The 16,099-nt window shown below is 45.9% G+C and overlaps 1 protein-coding gene across 2 annotated transcripts in view; it reads right to left on the reverse strand.

Annotated features, from left to right (window-relative positions):
* Positions 1 to 15,130, reverse strand: part of plekhg5a (pleckstrin homology domain containing, family G (with RhoGef domain) member 5a) — a 54,717-nt gene extending 39,587 nt beyond the window's left edge. For both annotated transcript variants that reach the window (XM_072665661.1, XM_072665662.1), the window contains exons 1-2: positions 14,886 to 15,130; positions 6,677 to 6,756 (exon numbers count right to left, since the gene is read on the reverse strand). In XM_072665661.1, the coding sequence (XP_072521762.1) occupies positions 6,677 to 6,756; positions 14,886 to 14,940 (135 nt within the window). In that variant the 5' untranslated portion in view covers positions 14,941 to 15,130. The remainder of the gene's footprint in view (positions 1 to 6,676; positions 6,757 to 14,885) is intronic.
* Positions 15,131 to 16,099: the final 969 nt, after the last annotated feature.

The following is a 16,099-nucleotide window of genomic DNA, read 5'->3' on the forward strand; positions in this document are numbered from 1 at the left end:
GAACCCCCCCCCCCCCAATATTGCCTTTATTTTTTCAATAAAGTACACAACTGTGGGCTGATCATATTCTGCATTTTAACAATGGATACCACAAAGCAGTTTTAAAGATATCCAGGTTAAAACCTTTTATAAGCAAACTGAGTGCGGCAGCACCAAAGAAACTCCCAAAGAGCCTTAGAAGAGGAGCTCAGCGTCCGTCCCCATCCTAGACAAGACAGACTGGAGACAAATCAGGTGAAATGTCCCAATATTCACTCTGTAATCTGCTGCCATCTGGTGGATTGTCTCAAATTTATAGTCAAACTGTTCTTCAGATTTCAGAATCTAAAAACACTGGCAAAGTAACCCTGAACCTGAGCTCCTGAGCTCCACCAGGCCAGCGCTCTTCTGTGTATGAGAGCTACCTCTGTCTGTTCTCACAGCGTGTCGTCCAGCAGACAGTGATTTATATTGGTAATAATGGAGGCGCAGACACAACACAGACCCTGTGCTCTGCTAGCTCCTGACCTGCACACAGATTTTATACTGTGCTCTACAAACAAAGATTAACCCTGGATGAGGCAGCTGACCTTTAAGATCTTAATATCACAGAGATATTACAAACCTTACATCTTCTTTCTACCCGTTCAACCACTCTGCTCTAACCAATGAAGGACCAACAAACAGCGCAGGGCTGGGGTCGACCCATCTGAATCCACCAGAATAGGATTTATTTGTTTTTTGGTGAATCTGTACCACAACCAGTGGAGAACAAGAGCCCTGCATGTGAACACTGCTGCTGCGGCTGCTGCTGCTATACCCAGGAACACCAACTGACTCTCTTTATTTTCTGTGAAAATTATAAAGTAACTGTGAGTTCCAGAAGCTCTTTTTATTACTTCTCAATAAAAGAAAATAACAAATATGTCATTTGGCCAAAAGTGCACAACATTTCACTTGCTACTGTATATAAGCCATCCTTGCAGCTGCGTATTAGGCCACCAGATACTGGCCAATCCATCGGATTCATTCCTGGCAATGTAAAATATAACAGAATAATAAAATGATGATATTATAATCAGCCTAATTACATACTGTATGCTGTACAATGTAAGGACAAAATGTCACATACTGGATTACAACACAAAACCAAAGTAAGATAAAAGTGAGGGAACGTGTTCCCACATTTCATTTCTGAGAGTGTAATCTCAGTGCTCACTCCGTCTCTAAATAGGCCCTCTGTCAATAATGAGCCATTTTATGGAGCGTGGAAGTTCATGGCCGCTCTGCACTGCTGACAGACGTCTGCTACCACTGTCTGAAAAGTTCTACGCTGGAAAGAAAAGTGGCTTCAACAGGATGCCAGGTTAACCCAAGGCCTCAGATTAAATGTCCCGCTGAACACTGAAAAGCAATTAACCTACTTTAAGACCCAACCAGAGCCAGGCGGCCCAAGACACTGGCACACTTTTAAGGGCAAAAGGCTGGTCTCTTCAGATAAGCACACGAGTTCAGAACTACCTTCAGTCCACACTGGTAACAGGTAATTTCACGTGTGTTACGTGAGTTAGACTCAATGAATAAACGGAGCGTGAATCAGAGCCTAAATTACAGCCTGCCCCTAATGCCAGTGTTTATCAGAAAGAAATTAGAGTTGAGTCTGTGTGCCGGCGGCCGAAAGAGACAGACTGTGCGTTTCATCTCCCGTCACACACACACACACACACACACACACACACACACACACACACACACTTGAGTGTATGTACAGGAATAGTCTCTATTCAAGAGACATTAGAGGGAACGATTACTCAGGTGTGCGCAGGTATCCCGGTTGTGAGCAACATTCACAGCTGCAGTGGAGACGCTTCGCTGGCTGCTTCAGACTGTGTTAAAATAACAGTTTAAAATACAGAGTCGTACTCTGGTAGTGTGGTTTGTGTCTGGTTAACATTCTCATTACAGTGTAAGCTTCCCTCCTACAGTAGTGTTAAGAGAAACAGAACATATACCTCAAACTAATGGTGTAATGGTTCGGTTCACATCGTGGTTCGGACCTCGCGGCCTGGTATGGGATCAGTACAATGAAAGAAATCCTCTACATCACTCAGCTACATAAGGCCATGTTGATTTTTCACTTATTTAAAAACAGACAACGGCTTCGCCTAGTGTCGTAAAGCGCCCCCCAGAGGCAGCTGATACAGTCTGTAGTGTGTAGCACACACTCCAACACTGTCCAACAATGCAGACACACCCTCCTTCTCCAATCCACCATCATTTCCTGATTTATAATAAGGTGGGAAAAGGCCAGAACGTTGGTGTCCCAGCAAACAGAACAGTGAGAAATAAAGAATACAATCAAACGCATCCAAATTCAACCTTTCCCTGCCATCAACTTACAGCTTAAGGTTTCCAGATGGAACTCAGGATTGCGAAATTTGGTTCTGCATTATATTCATATCGCTCTGTTCATAGTTTACCATATTCTATCTACACTGGGGTATGTGAAGAGTATCACTGAACTGTAGTCAGTGTCTAAGTTAAATAACAAAGGCAGGTCTTCTTCTGAAGGGTTTCTCAAATTCACATTAATAAATGTACATTAATCAGTCCTACTCTACGACTCAGAGAGTGGTCTTCTCTCAGTGGAGGAGGAACAGAAAAACCTGTGGGTGTTTTTTTAGGTCTTCTTTCAAAGCTTAAACTGGTTATACTGACTTTTCCCTCAAATATTAAAGTATTATTCGGAGCAGACCACCTAAATACTGAGTCAGGACAAAAACTCATTTCAAAAACTCCACATTTCACCAACAGATTCAATGAGAGCAGGCCCAGCGCTCTGCACCGCCTAAATAACGTAACAGCAGTAGCTATTAAAAAGGCTGCATGGATGGGTTTCTTTAGTGGTATATTACCTTTCTTGCTACATTATGCCAAAATATTGTATGATTATATACCACTAGCTCATATTTACCACTAGGTTAAAATCTATTATAAAATATTTTAAACAAAACAATAACTCAACAAGCAGCATAAAGATCACCCTGACTGAAATGTAAAGTGGTGGTCTGACTTTTGTGCAGTACTGTAGGTCAATGTCATAGGACTTAACTTTCTTTTAACAAAGAATAACAGCACTCTTCTTCATCATCATCATCATTGTCATCATCATCATCATCATCACAACTGCCCAATAAGTTCTTTGGAGTGACAAAGTTCATCAGTCCCGTCCAGCACTAGTTTCGCCCTTTGACCCCTGATAGGAGACAGGAAGCACAAGCCTAAATGTCATGTGCTGACTAAAAACACACATCCCCCCCAACCCCCCCCAAACCCCCAGTGAACAGTCCATGGTCCCTCACATACATAAACAGACATCTGTTCGCATGCACACACAGGAACACACACTCTGAAGTCCTCTCTTTGTCCTGCTCTCTTTCTCTACAGAAAACCTTTTCAAATAAACATCGGTCCTCTCGTACGCTCATCTCTCCATATCGCCCGCATAACAGCGTAAGTGCAGACCACTGCTGAAGAAAACACTGGTACATTAACTCAAGTCTGGCTTCGATCACGGCCCACCAGAAACAGAACTGTTTACCCCGGGAGTCCCTCGCTAAAAACTAAACCAAAGTTCAGCGGACACTGGCAAAGCCGTGGAAAAGAGGATTATGGGATCTTATCAAGAAGAGCAGCCATTAGAGCCATGTCCAGCTGCTCTCCAATGAAACACACACCAGCTAGTGGCATAGCTCTGTACAACCGCGCTCTTCCCACAGTAACCCTGGCCTGGCACTGCCGTTCCTTATTAGGAGGGGCAGTGTCCTAATTCGGCGTCTCGGGAGGGGAAGGGAACACCTGTTAAAATATTAAAGGGGAAAACACTACTAATGAATGGAGCGCTCGTCTGCCAGGCTGCAGAGAAAGAGGAAAAACTGAGTTTTTAAAAAGACGAAGAGCCTGGCAGAAGCACAGTGGGCGCTGTAACTGAATACATTTGGCTCTGAAGCTGCGATAATAAAAAATAAATAAAAAGAGTCAAGTCAGGAACCGCAGAGGGAAATATAGCAAAAATAAAATATCACCAAAAAAAATCATCAAGGAATATTCACGATACATAAAATGCATTCTGAAGTTTAAAACAGACATAGTAATAAGATAAATACCATTAAAAAGCTACACTATATGTCAAAATGTTTGTGGACACCCTTTCTAATAAATGCATTCAGCTACTTTAAATTGCACCATTGCTGACACAGATGTGCAACTGCACACACACAGCTTGTCCAGTCCCTACTCTACAGAAGATTCTCTGGAACAGATAAACATGAACTTACTGGCATTAGGCATGATGGCAGGCGTGGGTTAGAGGGGTATAAAGCCCCCCAGCATTGAGGAGCTGTGGAGCAGTGGAGGAACTGTGTTCTCTGGAATGATGGTGGAGGAGCTCCATCCAGTACTTTTGGGATGAGTTGGGGATGATGAGGTGGGGTGGTTATCGTCTGACATCCTGAATTCACTAACACTCTTGTGGCTTAATGCAATCACATCCTCACAGCAGTGCTCCTCCAGAATCTAGTAGAACACCTTCTTCCCTTGGTTTTAGACATAGTTACTCAGCTTCTCTTCCTTATGGATCTGTAACACTTCTCTGTGACTACCGCCCGGCTATTTACAGCACTGGACACTGAGTGCTACGCTAACTTTATCTCCAAACCTGCACAATATTAATAAACAGCTTTAAGCCTCGGTCACACTAGACCTCTGTCTGCTCAGTTTTGCAAGTGAAATGACAATACTTCCAGCGGGTTTGTGTGCAAAACCAGATGGACTTTGGCCTGCAGCGCTCGGCTCAGTCTGCGCTGATCTCTGAATGGATGGCTCCACTCTGAACACTCAAAGAAGAAGAGACGCTAATAGAGAGAGAGAGAGAGACTGCACACAGTCGGTCAGCAGACTGCCTCAGCTGAGAGGGTCTGACACTCCAACCACCCACAGCCTCAATCACTGCACTGAAGCGTCCAGTTCTGAACACTGCACTGAAGCGTCCAGTTCTGAACACAGCACTGAAGCGTCCAGTTCTGAACACAGCACTGAAGCGTCCAGTTCTGAACACAGCACTGAAGCGTCCAGTTCTGAACACTGCACTGAAGCGTCCAGTTCTGAACACAGCACTGAAGCGTCCAGTTCTGAACACAGCACTGAAGCGTACAGTTCTGAACACTGTACTGAAGCGTCCAGTTCTGAACACAGCACTGAAGCGTCCAGTTCTGAACACAGCACTGAAGCGTCCAGTTCTGAACACTGCACTGAAGCGTCCAGTTCTGAACACAGTACTGAAGCGTCCAGTTCTGAACACAGCACTGAAGCGTACAGTTCTGAACACAGTACTGAAGCGTCCAGTTCTGAACACAGCACTGAAGCGTACAGTTCTGAACACTGTACTGAAGCGTCCAGTTCTGAACACTGCACTGAAGCGTCCAGTTCTGAACACAGTACTGAAGCGTCCAGTTCTGAACACAGCACTGAAGCGTACAGTTCTGAACACAGTACTGAAGCGTCCAGTTCTGAACACAGCACTGAAGCGTACAGTTCTGAACACTGTACTGAAGCGTACAGTTCTGAACACAGCACTGAAGCGTCCAGTTCTGAACACAGTACTGCGCTGAGTGAGGAACTATCTGAGCCATTATGCTAACGGTCAAGTTAGCTCTTCAACTGAGCTCTGCTGATGAAGTTAGCCTAAATCACCTCACTGCCCCAAACCACGGCCGTAAAGGTGGTGTTCTGGTAGAGCTCAGTGTGTGCTGTACTGTAGTGAGGATATAATGATCTGGCAGGATTATTTTACTTGCTGTTTTTAGTAGCTGTGTTAGCCTGTGTTAGCTCCAAGCTAGCACAGTTTTCTACACTGCGACTGGGTTTGCAGCGCTGTTCTCTCGGCAGGATCAAGTTATCAGATTATTCACAATCATTTACAATTATTTACTTTGTGTTTTCACCATTTATGGTTGGCAAGGTAGCTAACATTAGCATACCAACAGCACCAAAACAATGGGTTTTTTGTGACCAGGCGGGAGCTTATTGGGTAACTCTCTAAAAATTGAACTGCTCAACCTTTATTGTGGAAATATTAGATAAATTATAATAATGTGGTTCAAATCTATAAAGCTGCTATGCTCTAATTTGTAAACACGGTCATTGCTGTGATTTTCCCTACTATGATGACGTCCGCCACTCCAAAGGGTCTAAAGACAGAAAAGCTTCCTGTGACATAAATGACTGATTTATACTGTATTATCGTCCGTCCCTGGAGGCAGGATACATGGGAGTTTAGGAGCAAGCATGGTTCTGAGCATTGCAGCGTGTTAATGTGGGAAATCAGGACAGGGTGTGTGTATGTTTCCATGCCGGCATCACCAGAGTCCCACGAGAAGGCTGCCGAAATGGCCATTATTACCTCACGTCCGTCCTCACACGTGAGAACATTCAACAGCCTGAAGACAAACAAAACTTTCGTTTTTCCTGTCTGTGTCCCATATGCGGAGCCCGATGAAGGATCACTGCGCTGGAATATCCCATGTGATGAACGCAGCGGGCATTCTCTGCCTGGCAAAGCCCATAAAAACACAGAGACATCAAGCTGCCTGGTGATGCCCGCCTGCAGAGGGTCACTGCAAAGGTTCTGAAATCTTACCTTGGCAGCGAGGCGGCGTTCTGGACAGTTAGGGTGCTGGCACAGGGTGCCACTCTTCTCCTCTTGGACGGGCTTCTCACCTGAAACACAGAGGTGAAAGGTCACGATGCTTACAGTGCAGTAACCCAACCAAAGGCAATTAAGGAAATTAAATAAGAAAGGAATGAAGGTTTGATCAAGGCCAGATGAAAATATCATGGACTGACTCCCATGAACACAATGAACCTGCGGGGGATATGTCCTTGGCTATGGGCCAAGAGACATAAAAGCATTATTACAGAGGGAGAGAGAGAGAGAACAAGTGGGGGGGGTGCAGAGGGTATGGAGGGAGAGAAAACACAGCATAGTAAAAACTCAATCAGTGCCAGAGGAGTAGGAGCAAAGAGCTTGAATATGCAAAAACAAGCCCCCCAAAAAAGACGACGACATGGTCAAGCATGAATGGAGTGGACAGTCAGGGCAGTATGTACAATCTGGCTGTGAAATGCAAAGTATGTCTCATCCTAACATAATAAACATCTTATTGCGTCTATAAATCAAAGCCCTCGTCCCTTCACTCCGAATCAGTGCATGCTTTTTCCAGAGGCTCAGGAATGTGAAGAGAGAGAACAGAAAGACCAGTTCAGGCAACCAGGGCAGATGACAAAAATAATGACAAGCAAAGTAATCTTATTAAACACAGAGAGAGAGAGAGAGAGAGAGAGAGGGAGAGAGAGGGAGAGAGAGAGAGAGAGGGGAAATGACTGGGGGGAGGAGAAAGAGGAAGAATAATAAGAGCAAACCGAGAGAAGAGAGAGACAAACAGGCAGAGAGAAAACTGGCAGACAGCTGAGATTTCCAGACATTACAGCGTTGCTGGATGGTAGGATGGTTTTCCTTTAAATTAGCGAAATGATTCCTCCCCTTGAAAACCCACCAGACCTTTATGAGAAAATGGCTTTTTTTGGGCCAAACCTTTCCCCCCCCATTTTCCTTTCTCTATTCTCAGCCCAACAGATATAAATAACACCACTTTAGTTGGACCATCACATCCAGATAAACAGCATCGGTGGATTTCCAGAGTCAGGGAATGCTATTTTCAAGCTACCATAGAAAAAACCTGCAATTCTTTATATAAAAAACAGCGCTGACATCTGGGTTTTCTCCCACTGCTCTCATTAACACCCCTAATGTGATCCTATGCGAGCCTAAACCTCTAATCGTTCAGAACAGAGATTCCCAACAAGCCCTGAGGGACCACATTATTCCACATTCTTGATCAATCTCCACTGAAGCTCACCTGATACTCAGTGTCACAAACTGAAACCATCAAGCTTGTGATTCCATAATTCCGGCATGCCGCAGGCCGTTACCGTGTAAAGCGTCCCCATACAGATCCTGATGATCTGATGAGAAACGATTCGTTAAATGGACCCACCGCTGACGGCAGCAAGTGAGGGCTCAGCACCTGGGCCTGTTCTGCCTCACCCTTCATTCCCACATCCTGGGAACAGCTCACTACCTACCGGTCTGGACCAGGCCTTTCATCATCCTCCACCACACACACACACACACACACACACATTCCACATTCCATCCCTCTCCTGCCTACCATCCTTCCATTTCAGAATCCTCCAGTTCTCCTTGTTTAGGCAAAGAGGCAAGGGGGAACCTCCAGTGCACGGTCCATGTGAGGAATGTGCAGAATGCCAGGGACTGTTTTTCATGCACCTCTGTTTATCCAGCCTCTTTCAGAGCCTCAGAGGAGGTGAGCGTTCTGCACATCCACCGTCTGTGTCTGAGCCGGAAATACCTTTATGTAACACACGTCTACTTCAAGTCTCCTGGAGGAACACTAGGCTAATGCCAGCAATGCCAGCTGAAGTTCTAGGAGGACACAGCGTATTGAGAATGTCAAAACACAACCAGCAGGAGGTCTTAAGTTGTCCTGGTTGTTGGAGGCTTTGGATCCAGGATTATCCTCCCCCTTGCTCTGGATTTACTGAACTAGCTGTAGTAATCAAGCAGCCGGGAAGAGGTTTTCCAATGTAACCAAATCTTCCTGGAGTCAGTGACAAACTAAGCTGGTGAACATGCTACTATAAAAAGAACACACCAAGAACGTGAAGAATGAATTCATTTCTTTTCGAGCACTTGGTTATACGTCCCTTCTCACGTAACTCTCCATCTGTGTCCTGAGATCCCATCTGCTTCTACCCACACTTCCACAAAATCAGATGAAGCTTGGCATCTTACCTGCTGTTCCAGAAAACTGGAATTAAGGTCTGGTGATTTTGCAGCTCCGTCAAAGTGCCTCAGGGTTCCATCATGGGACACTTTGATTTTGACCTGTGCATCCTACAGCTGTCGTCCTGGAATGTGGCTACTTAGCCAATGAAGTCTGTGCTAAACCTGACAGGAAGACTGGTAATAATCCTTACCTGACGGGATTGGCCCGTAACAAAAACACTACGCATGTGAGCAGTCGTTTGTCTGGGAAGCTCATAGCAACTTCAAACTAAACAGCAGGTTAGCAGACAAACACACTGCTTCATCATCTCTTTGAAGTAAGCTCTGATTCAGACGATTCAGAACCTGGAGGCTCTGAAGAAAGACTAGAGAAGGTCTAGTGCAGAGCAAGCAGCACACATTTCTGTAGTGGCAAAGGCCATCATTAGTGGGAACTAACTGCCTCATGAGTCAGGAGATCAAAGAATGAGAGCAAGTCCATGGCTCAGAATTTCCTCTCTCCCCAACACAGCGTCACTGAGACCTCCGAGACCACATGGTGACGGTCTGCAAACCAGCAGGTCTAAAGGAAAGGTACAGAGACTGGATTGGAGACATTCCTGACTCAATCTATGATATAATATTCCTAAAAGTGGGTCTCCTTCATCCCAACCAGGTTTAGGTCTCAGCTCAGAAGCACATGGCTGGGATTGAAACAAGTAGCCGCTGGGAAAAGGCAGTCATCAGTTGTTGTGTATCTGTTATCTCGTCAAAAGCCAAATGTCTGAAGAGGTCAAAGCAGTATCTCCTAGCTTCTTATCATACTGACCACTCTATGAACCCTACCTGAAAGCCTTCTTCAAACAAGCTCACGACTCGCTACTTTAACTGGTGATGAGAATCACAGGGCAGTGGGGGCTACTGATGACATGGTTGTGAGTTCGATACCCGAGCTTGGTAAGCTGCCACGGTTGAATGGGTTAGCCAGTGTGTAGCTGGCCGCCAAAGCGGAGAAGCAGAGAGCTGTAGGGCGCTGGACGGCAGGGACGATGGGGCATGCGGGGAAGAACTTGTGCCCTATTTACAGGCTGGTAACTTGGTTCCAGATATCAGAACCTCTGTAAACCCTAAAGATCTGTGAAATCACAGCACATAGATCAAAATAAAAAGCTAAAAACAAACAAACAAGCTCTGTTCGCCAGTGATAGACGGCTGTCAGTCATACACGTTTATTAGAATATTACCCAGAGCAGTCTTAGAGAGCTTTGAACACCCAAGTTAAGAATTCCACAGAAATGTGCTCCCAGTCATGAGTGCAGTATTTTGGTCTGCTTCAGCCACATCCTCAAGGACAAAGTCAGGCCAGCAAAGACACACAGACTGATAAAAAGTCCCACTCTGTCTCCACAGGCCCGTCCCACCCCAGCAATCTGTTCAAGGGCCTTACCACAGGAAACTTGGATGATGTCCATGAGTGAAATCCAGGTGTACTTCTCTGTCTCCAACTCCTCTGATGAGCATGAAAGAGTCTTCAGCTCATAGGAGCCATGCCGTCTCCGGTGGAACATCGCGCCTCTCGATCCAACCGCTAGTGACAGCTATAGAAGAACCTCAGCTCCCTGATTCGAAGTTCATTCTTCTGTGGAAATTCAGCTTCACTTTGTCTCTTTGACATCAAGGACATGGAAGTCAATGAAGGCATCATAACTCTTAAGACATCGAAGACATCCAGCTTCAGAAAACAGAGCAGCAGTCCTGAATGAGTTCTCCGGCAGGGTTCACTTCCCAGAAGCCAAGCTTCCCCAAGCTTTCTGGGCAGACTGCTGTAGATTCTACGAGCCAGTGTGTGTGTGTGTGTGTGTGTGTGTGTGTGTGTGTGTGTGTGTATGTGTGTGTGAGAGAGAGAGAGAGAGAGAGAGAGAGAGAGAGAGAGAGAGAGAGTGTGTGTGTGTGTGTGTGTGTGTGTGAGCAATGTGTGTATTGGGGAAAGGGGGGATATCTTGACCTACACAGCAAGACAGACAAGTGCTGTATTCATTGAAATGTGAAGTGCATGCTGGGATGTGAGAGAGACTTGGACCTGTGACTTTTTGGAACGTTGGGAGATACAAAGCTCTCTTTTCAAGTCGTCCACCTACAGTGAGCCCACAAACTCCACGCATCTTTATGAACGGGTCGTCCTAGAATTACAGTATCATACAAAGCTGCGACACAAACGCCCGGCGGCACCGCTGACATCCAATCCTCCTGCAGAAGAAGGAAAAGAGAGTTGCAGAAGGAGGAGGAAGACCAATTTCCTGCTCCTTTGTGGAAGGTGAGAAAGGGTTAAGACTAAAACTCAGAGCGAGTGACTACAGGGAACCGCCAGGCCTCCAGCCCCCCCACATATCTAATTTTGCTCTGACAAATTAGAGAGTAGGCTGGGAGCTTCTTAGCTGCTGGGAACCAGCCTTTCTCGAGCATATGGTAGTGATTTGGAACGGCTTCATGTGCAGGGGTTAGTTTTAATGACAAGGCTGCAAGTGGCAGTCAAGCCTGCAGACCGCACGCTCTCTGGACTGGACTCCGAGTGAGCATGGGCAGTTTTGAGATGCAGGTCTGTGAAACCTGCTTACTCGTGTGTTGCTGTGTGTCCACCTGGGAGGCGTTCTGAGAGATATGCTGTACTCACAAGCAATACAGAGTTATTTACAAGTGCTTTTGAGTAGAATGTGCATCATTGTTCTCACATGAGAGCTGCACCCATAACTGTGCAGCACACTGTGAAGAGCAACTGCTGGTGCATATGTGATTATATGATATTCATAAGGTTTATGGCAAACACATTACACCCTGGAAGCTCTGCCGATTGATGTTATCATCCATCTGCTCCAGCTGGGCTCCGCTCGCCAAGGGGCATCATAACATTTGTTTGGACATTTTTTTATTTCAGCAACATATGGCTCACAAAGCAGCCCCTCACTGTCAACCTGAAAATGGCCAAAAAAGTTTGGCGAACAGCATGAGATTCAGTTAATGATCATAAGTGCGTGATATAAAGCACTGATAATGACGGAACTGTGTGATGAACACAGCCGAGAGCTTCCTTTGTCCTTTTATTTACATGAATAAGGACATTTTTCATAGTCCCTCCATTTTCACAGGTTCAAAAGTAATTGGACAAGCTAACAATCCTAATTTTAAATAAGGAATAGTTTTTGTTTGTTTGTGTTTGTTTGTTTTTACCCATTTTTCTGCCCCAATTACCCAATCCACTCCCCCATTTGTACTTTCCCATCACATGTAATGCTCCAGACACTGGGATGATGAGGACTGGCACATGCCTCCTTCAACACATGCACGACCAGTCACTGCCTTTTTTCCAACCCAGCGCCGGGCATCGCATGTAAGTGATGTAGGGAGAGAGAGCAAGGCCAATCATGCTCTCTCAGGCTCCAGGTGCTGATGGCGGGCAGCATAATTTGAACTAGTGATTCCCGGGTCAGTGATGCAGTGTCTTAGTCCACAGGGCCACTCGGAGCCTGTAAATAAGGATTACTGGTAATACCTGGATACAAATCCGTCAATGAGTGCCTAAAGTCTGGAAAACCATGGACATCTCCAAATGCTGAGATTCATCCCTTGAGATGCTTTGCCCGGCTTTTACTACAGCCTCCTTCAGTTGTTGACTGTTTGTGGGTCTTATTGCTTCAGTTTTTAGTGAAAAGCTGCTCATCTGGGTTGAGGTCAGGCCATTTAAGCACATTCCAATTTCTGTGCCTTAAGCTTTGGATTGCAATTGCAGAAAAGTTGTGGGTCATTATCCATCTGTACTGTGAAGCACTGTCCTATCAGTGTGGCAGCATTTGACTGAATCTGAGCATTACGTTGAGCTCTATACACTCCATCAGCTTCTGTCAGTCATCACATCATCAGTAGTCATCAGTGACCCAGTCCCACTGGCAGCTTTTCACGCACACACCATAACAGTGCCTCCACCATGTTTGACAGATGATGCGGTACACATTGCACCATGAACCCTTACTTTACTTCTCCATATTCTACTGAATTCTCCAAATTCAACTCCTGAAATAAACTCCAGACCTTTTAATGTCAGTTTGTCAGTTGCCCAAATGCAAGAACTTTGATTGAGAAGATGTACGGAGGCAAAACTACAGGAAGAAATTGTGCCTGTATGTACAAAAAACCTCTGTCCTGATTGGCTGCCTTGTATTGTGTTTCAATTGAAAGCAGTCCAGGCTGAGACGCTCCTTATAACTTCAGCATGAATCCATAGGCCTAAACTTTTTATGGGTGCAATAAGCAAATGTACAAAGCGACCATCTGGCTGTTTTGGCAGCCTCGTTCCCCTAAAGGGACAGCATGAACTGTTACTGTAGAATAGAGGTGCAACATCTAACCAACATAGTCAACGACCAAATTATTTGGCAGTTAATGTAAGAGTTGATTAGGTGGACACGTCATCACGCAGGTTTCGAGTGCTAACCGGGAACTGCTCTGTACAAACGTGAGCCGCGGATTAAAAGCCAACTATTAACCAGGAGTAAGTATGGGCCTGTTAAAATTGCTGATAATTTCCCTGATCTAAATATTGATCTCTGAAATGGTTAATCCTCTGCTTTAATCCGGTTCTTTACACAGGTTGTGTTAATAGCACCAACATTCGTACAAGACAGAGCAGCTCATTTCAAACTGTGTTCAGTGACGGTTTGGACGGTTTGGAGGCTGGATGGCAAGTTCGTCGGCCAAGTGACAGTCAGCTAACGGCTTATGCCAAGTCTCCTGTGCCAAATTCCATTCAGCCTCAGGTAAACAAGCCTCTGCTAGTGGTGCTGATTATAAATACCTAAGGTTCTGACAACATTTAAACACATTTGGCACGGAATAGTCCTCAGAACTCTGCTGATAAACCGTGAACAGTATTAAAGCTCTATAAGTCAGTGTACAGTTTGACCCGGAGCGGGACTGTGCAGCTGGATTGTACTGCCACTGGCAAATCCTCTAAATTTGTCCAGTCCCTGTTTTTAAACCAAATAATAAATAAATAACGCTGAAGCGGTCAGCCCGAGTTACGGGAAAACAGGTTTGGTCATTCATGTATAAACAAAGAACTCCAACGCCACCCTGATGCTAACGCCCAGTATGTTTGCGGTACCATCCACACCTGTAACAGCTGACAGTTCTGCATCACTGACAACATGCTTTTCCAGCTTATTTGGAAGATCTGAGCGAGTGTAATCTCCCTCTGCAGCTGTGGGACTCTCATGTTTCCTCCTGATAGATGTCTCTGAGGCGAATCCCAAAGCTCCCGCTGTGCAGCATTCATGTAAATAACCTCACTCTCTGTTAAAACGACAGTCTAGTTAAAACGAGAGTCCACTCCACAACAGTGTCAGAGCTCAGGCTGTCCACTCAGCACAAACCCAGGACAAACGGCTGCAGCGGCCTGTGGCACAGTCCATTCTCACTCATCCAGACACTCGGGGTAGGTGCCTGCACGGCTCGACTACACTCCAAAAGTCTTAATTACAGTTGGGGCTCATGTTCCACCTGCCGTCCTGAGAATTCCCATAGCCTGGCTCGACACACAGAGCTTTAGCGGACTAATCCCAGTCAGAAATCAGGGCAGAAGAGACGCCAAGTAAAACAACGCTACTAATGGGAGTTCATGACCATCCCAGAGAGGAAATCAGAGGAACAGAACTGATCCCATTCCTAGTTTAGAAACTGAGCAAAAGCATGAAGACACTTGTCCTGAACAGGTAATGAGGGGGTCTAAGCCCACAGTGTTTTTAAATATAGATATTAATGTATTGGTTAAACCAGACCAGACTTCACACAGACACATTTAAAAATAATAAAAATAATAAAAACAAATAAAGCTTAATGCTTTTTTAACCCCACACTCAAACTTCAACCTGAGCTGAATTCCTCTGAGAGGTCTGGTGTGAGAGTGTGCAGGTGGAAATGTAGTGGAGAAAAACACAGAGGAGAAACTCACCGAGTCGTAGTCGGAGGCTGAGCCAGCTCTTCGGGGGGGAGCCGTACCGGTGCATTGTCTCCGGGGGCGCATTGGCGGGTCGCTACAGGCGCAGGAGCAGCTCACGCATGGCGCCGCAGTGGACAGGACACTCGCCTCTGACTGACCGGAGACTTTCCACACCGCCCAGTTAAGCTACAGGACGTCTGTCCCCACACCACACTCATACCGACAGCACACTACCGCGACCTGCACCTCTCTGCCCTTCGCTGGGTTTCTAGCCCAGCCCAGTCCTGCCCAGCCCAGCCCAGTCCTGCCCAGCCCAGTCCTGCCCTGCCCTGCCCAGCGACCCAAAGCGAGGTTCAGGGGAACCTGTTGATCAGCGGAGCTGCGGTGTTTTCAGCCTCTGAGTTCTGGACTCACTGCATCGTCCAGGAGCAGAAACCCTCCGCTGTTCTTCCCTGTGTGGTGTGAAAGCTCCAGCACAGCCCCGCACCGTGCAGACCCCTAACCCCACACTCACACACACTCACACACTCTCACACACTCTCACACACACTCACACACACTCACAGAGAGAGTTCCGAGCGGACCGCGTGACAGTCCCAGTCTCTGCTACTGCTCTGTGCTTTGCTCTGCCCCTCAGGACTGCAGGACTGCAGGACTGCTCTGTGCTCTGCTCTGCCCCTCAGGACTGCAGGACTGCTCTGTGCTCTGCTCTGCCCCTCAGGACTGCAGGACTGCTCTGTGAGCCAGCCCACATTCATGGAGCTGAAAGTCAGTTTGCTCCCTTTATTCCAGGTGAGACAGATTTCCTTCAGACTGAGTTGATTTACCTGTAATGAACCCTGTTGAACGGAGCTGGGCTGAGCCTGGGTCCTCACAGTGGGGGGTGAGGAAGTTTTATTTGAACAGCACCTTTTAACCTTTTACACACAAAGACAAATGACAGCATTATAAAGCATTATAAATATTCCATTAACATTCTAAATATTTATTCCCACCAGAAACATTTTACTTCAAAAGTAAGACCAGCGTCTACTCTGTTGGGTAAGTTAGGTTCCCCTCTGTGAACTGAGGATAATTTGTCAACAAACACAAGGTATAATAAACATTTTACTACAACAGAACCTAAATATGTCTTCAGATCTTTTAGGCCTAAATCTCGTCTTCAGACTCTCATACAATCACTTACTGTAATTAATCATTTTATTGATTATAGCATTATTAACATT

The sequence above is a fragment of the Salminus brasiliensis genome, chromosome 21 (assembly GCF_030463535.1).
Source record: "Salminus brasiliensis chromosome 21, fSalBra1.hap2, whole genome shotgun sequence".
Taxonomy (NCBI): domain Eukaryota; kingdom Metazoa; phylum Chordata; class Actinopteri; order Characiformes; family Bryconidae; genus Salminus; species Salminus brasiliensis.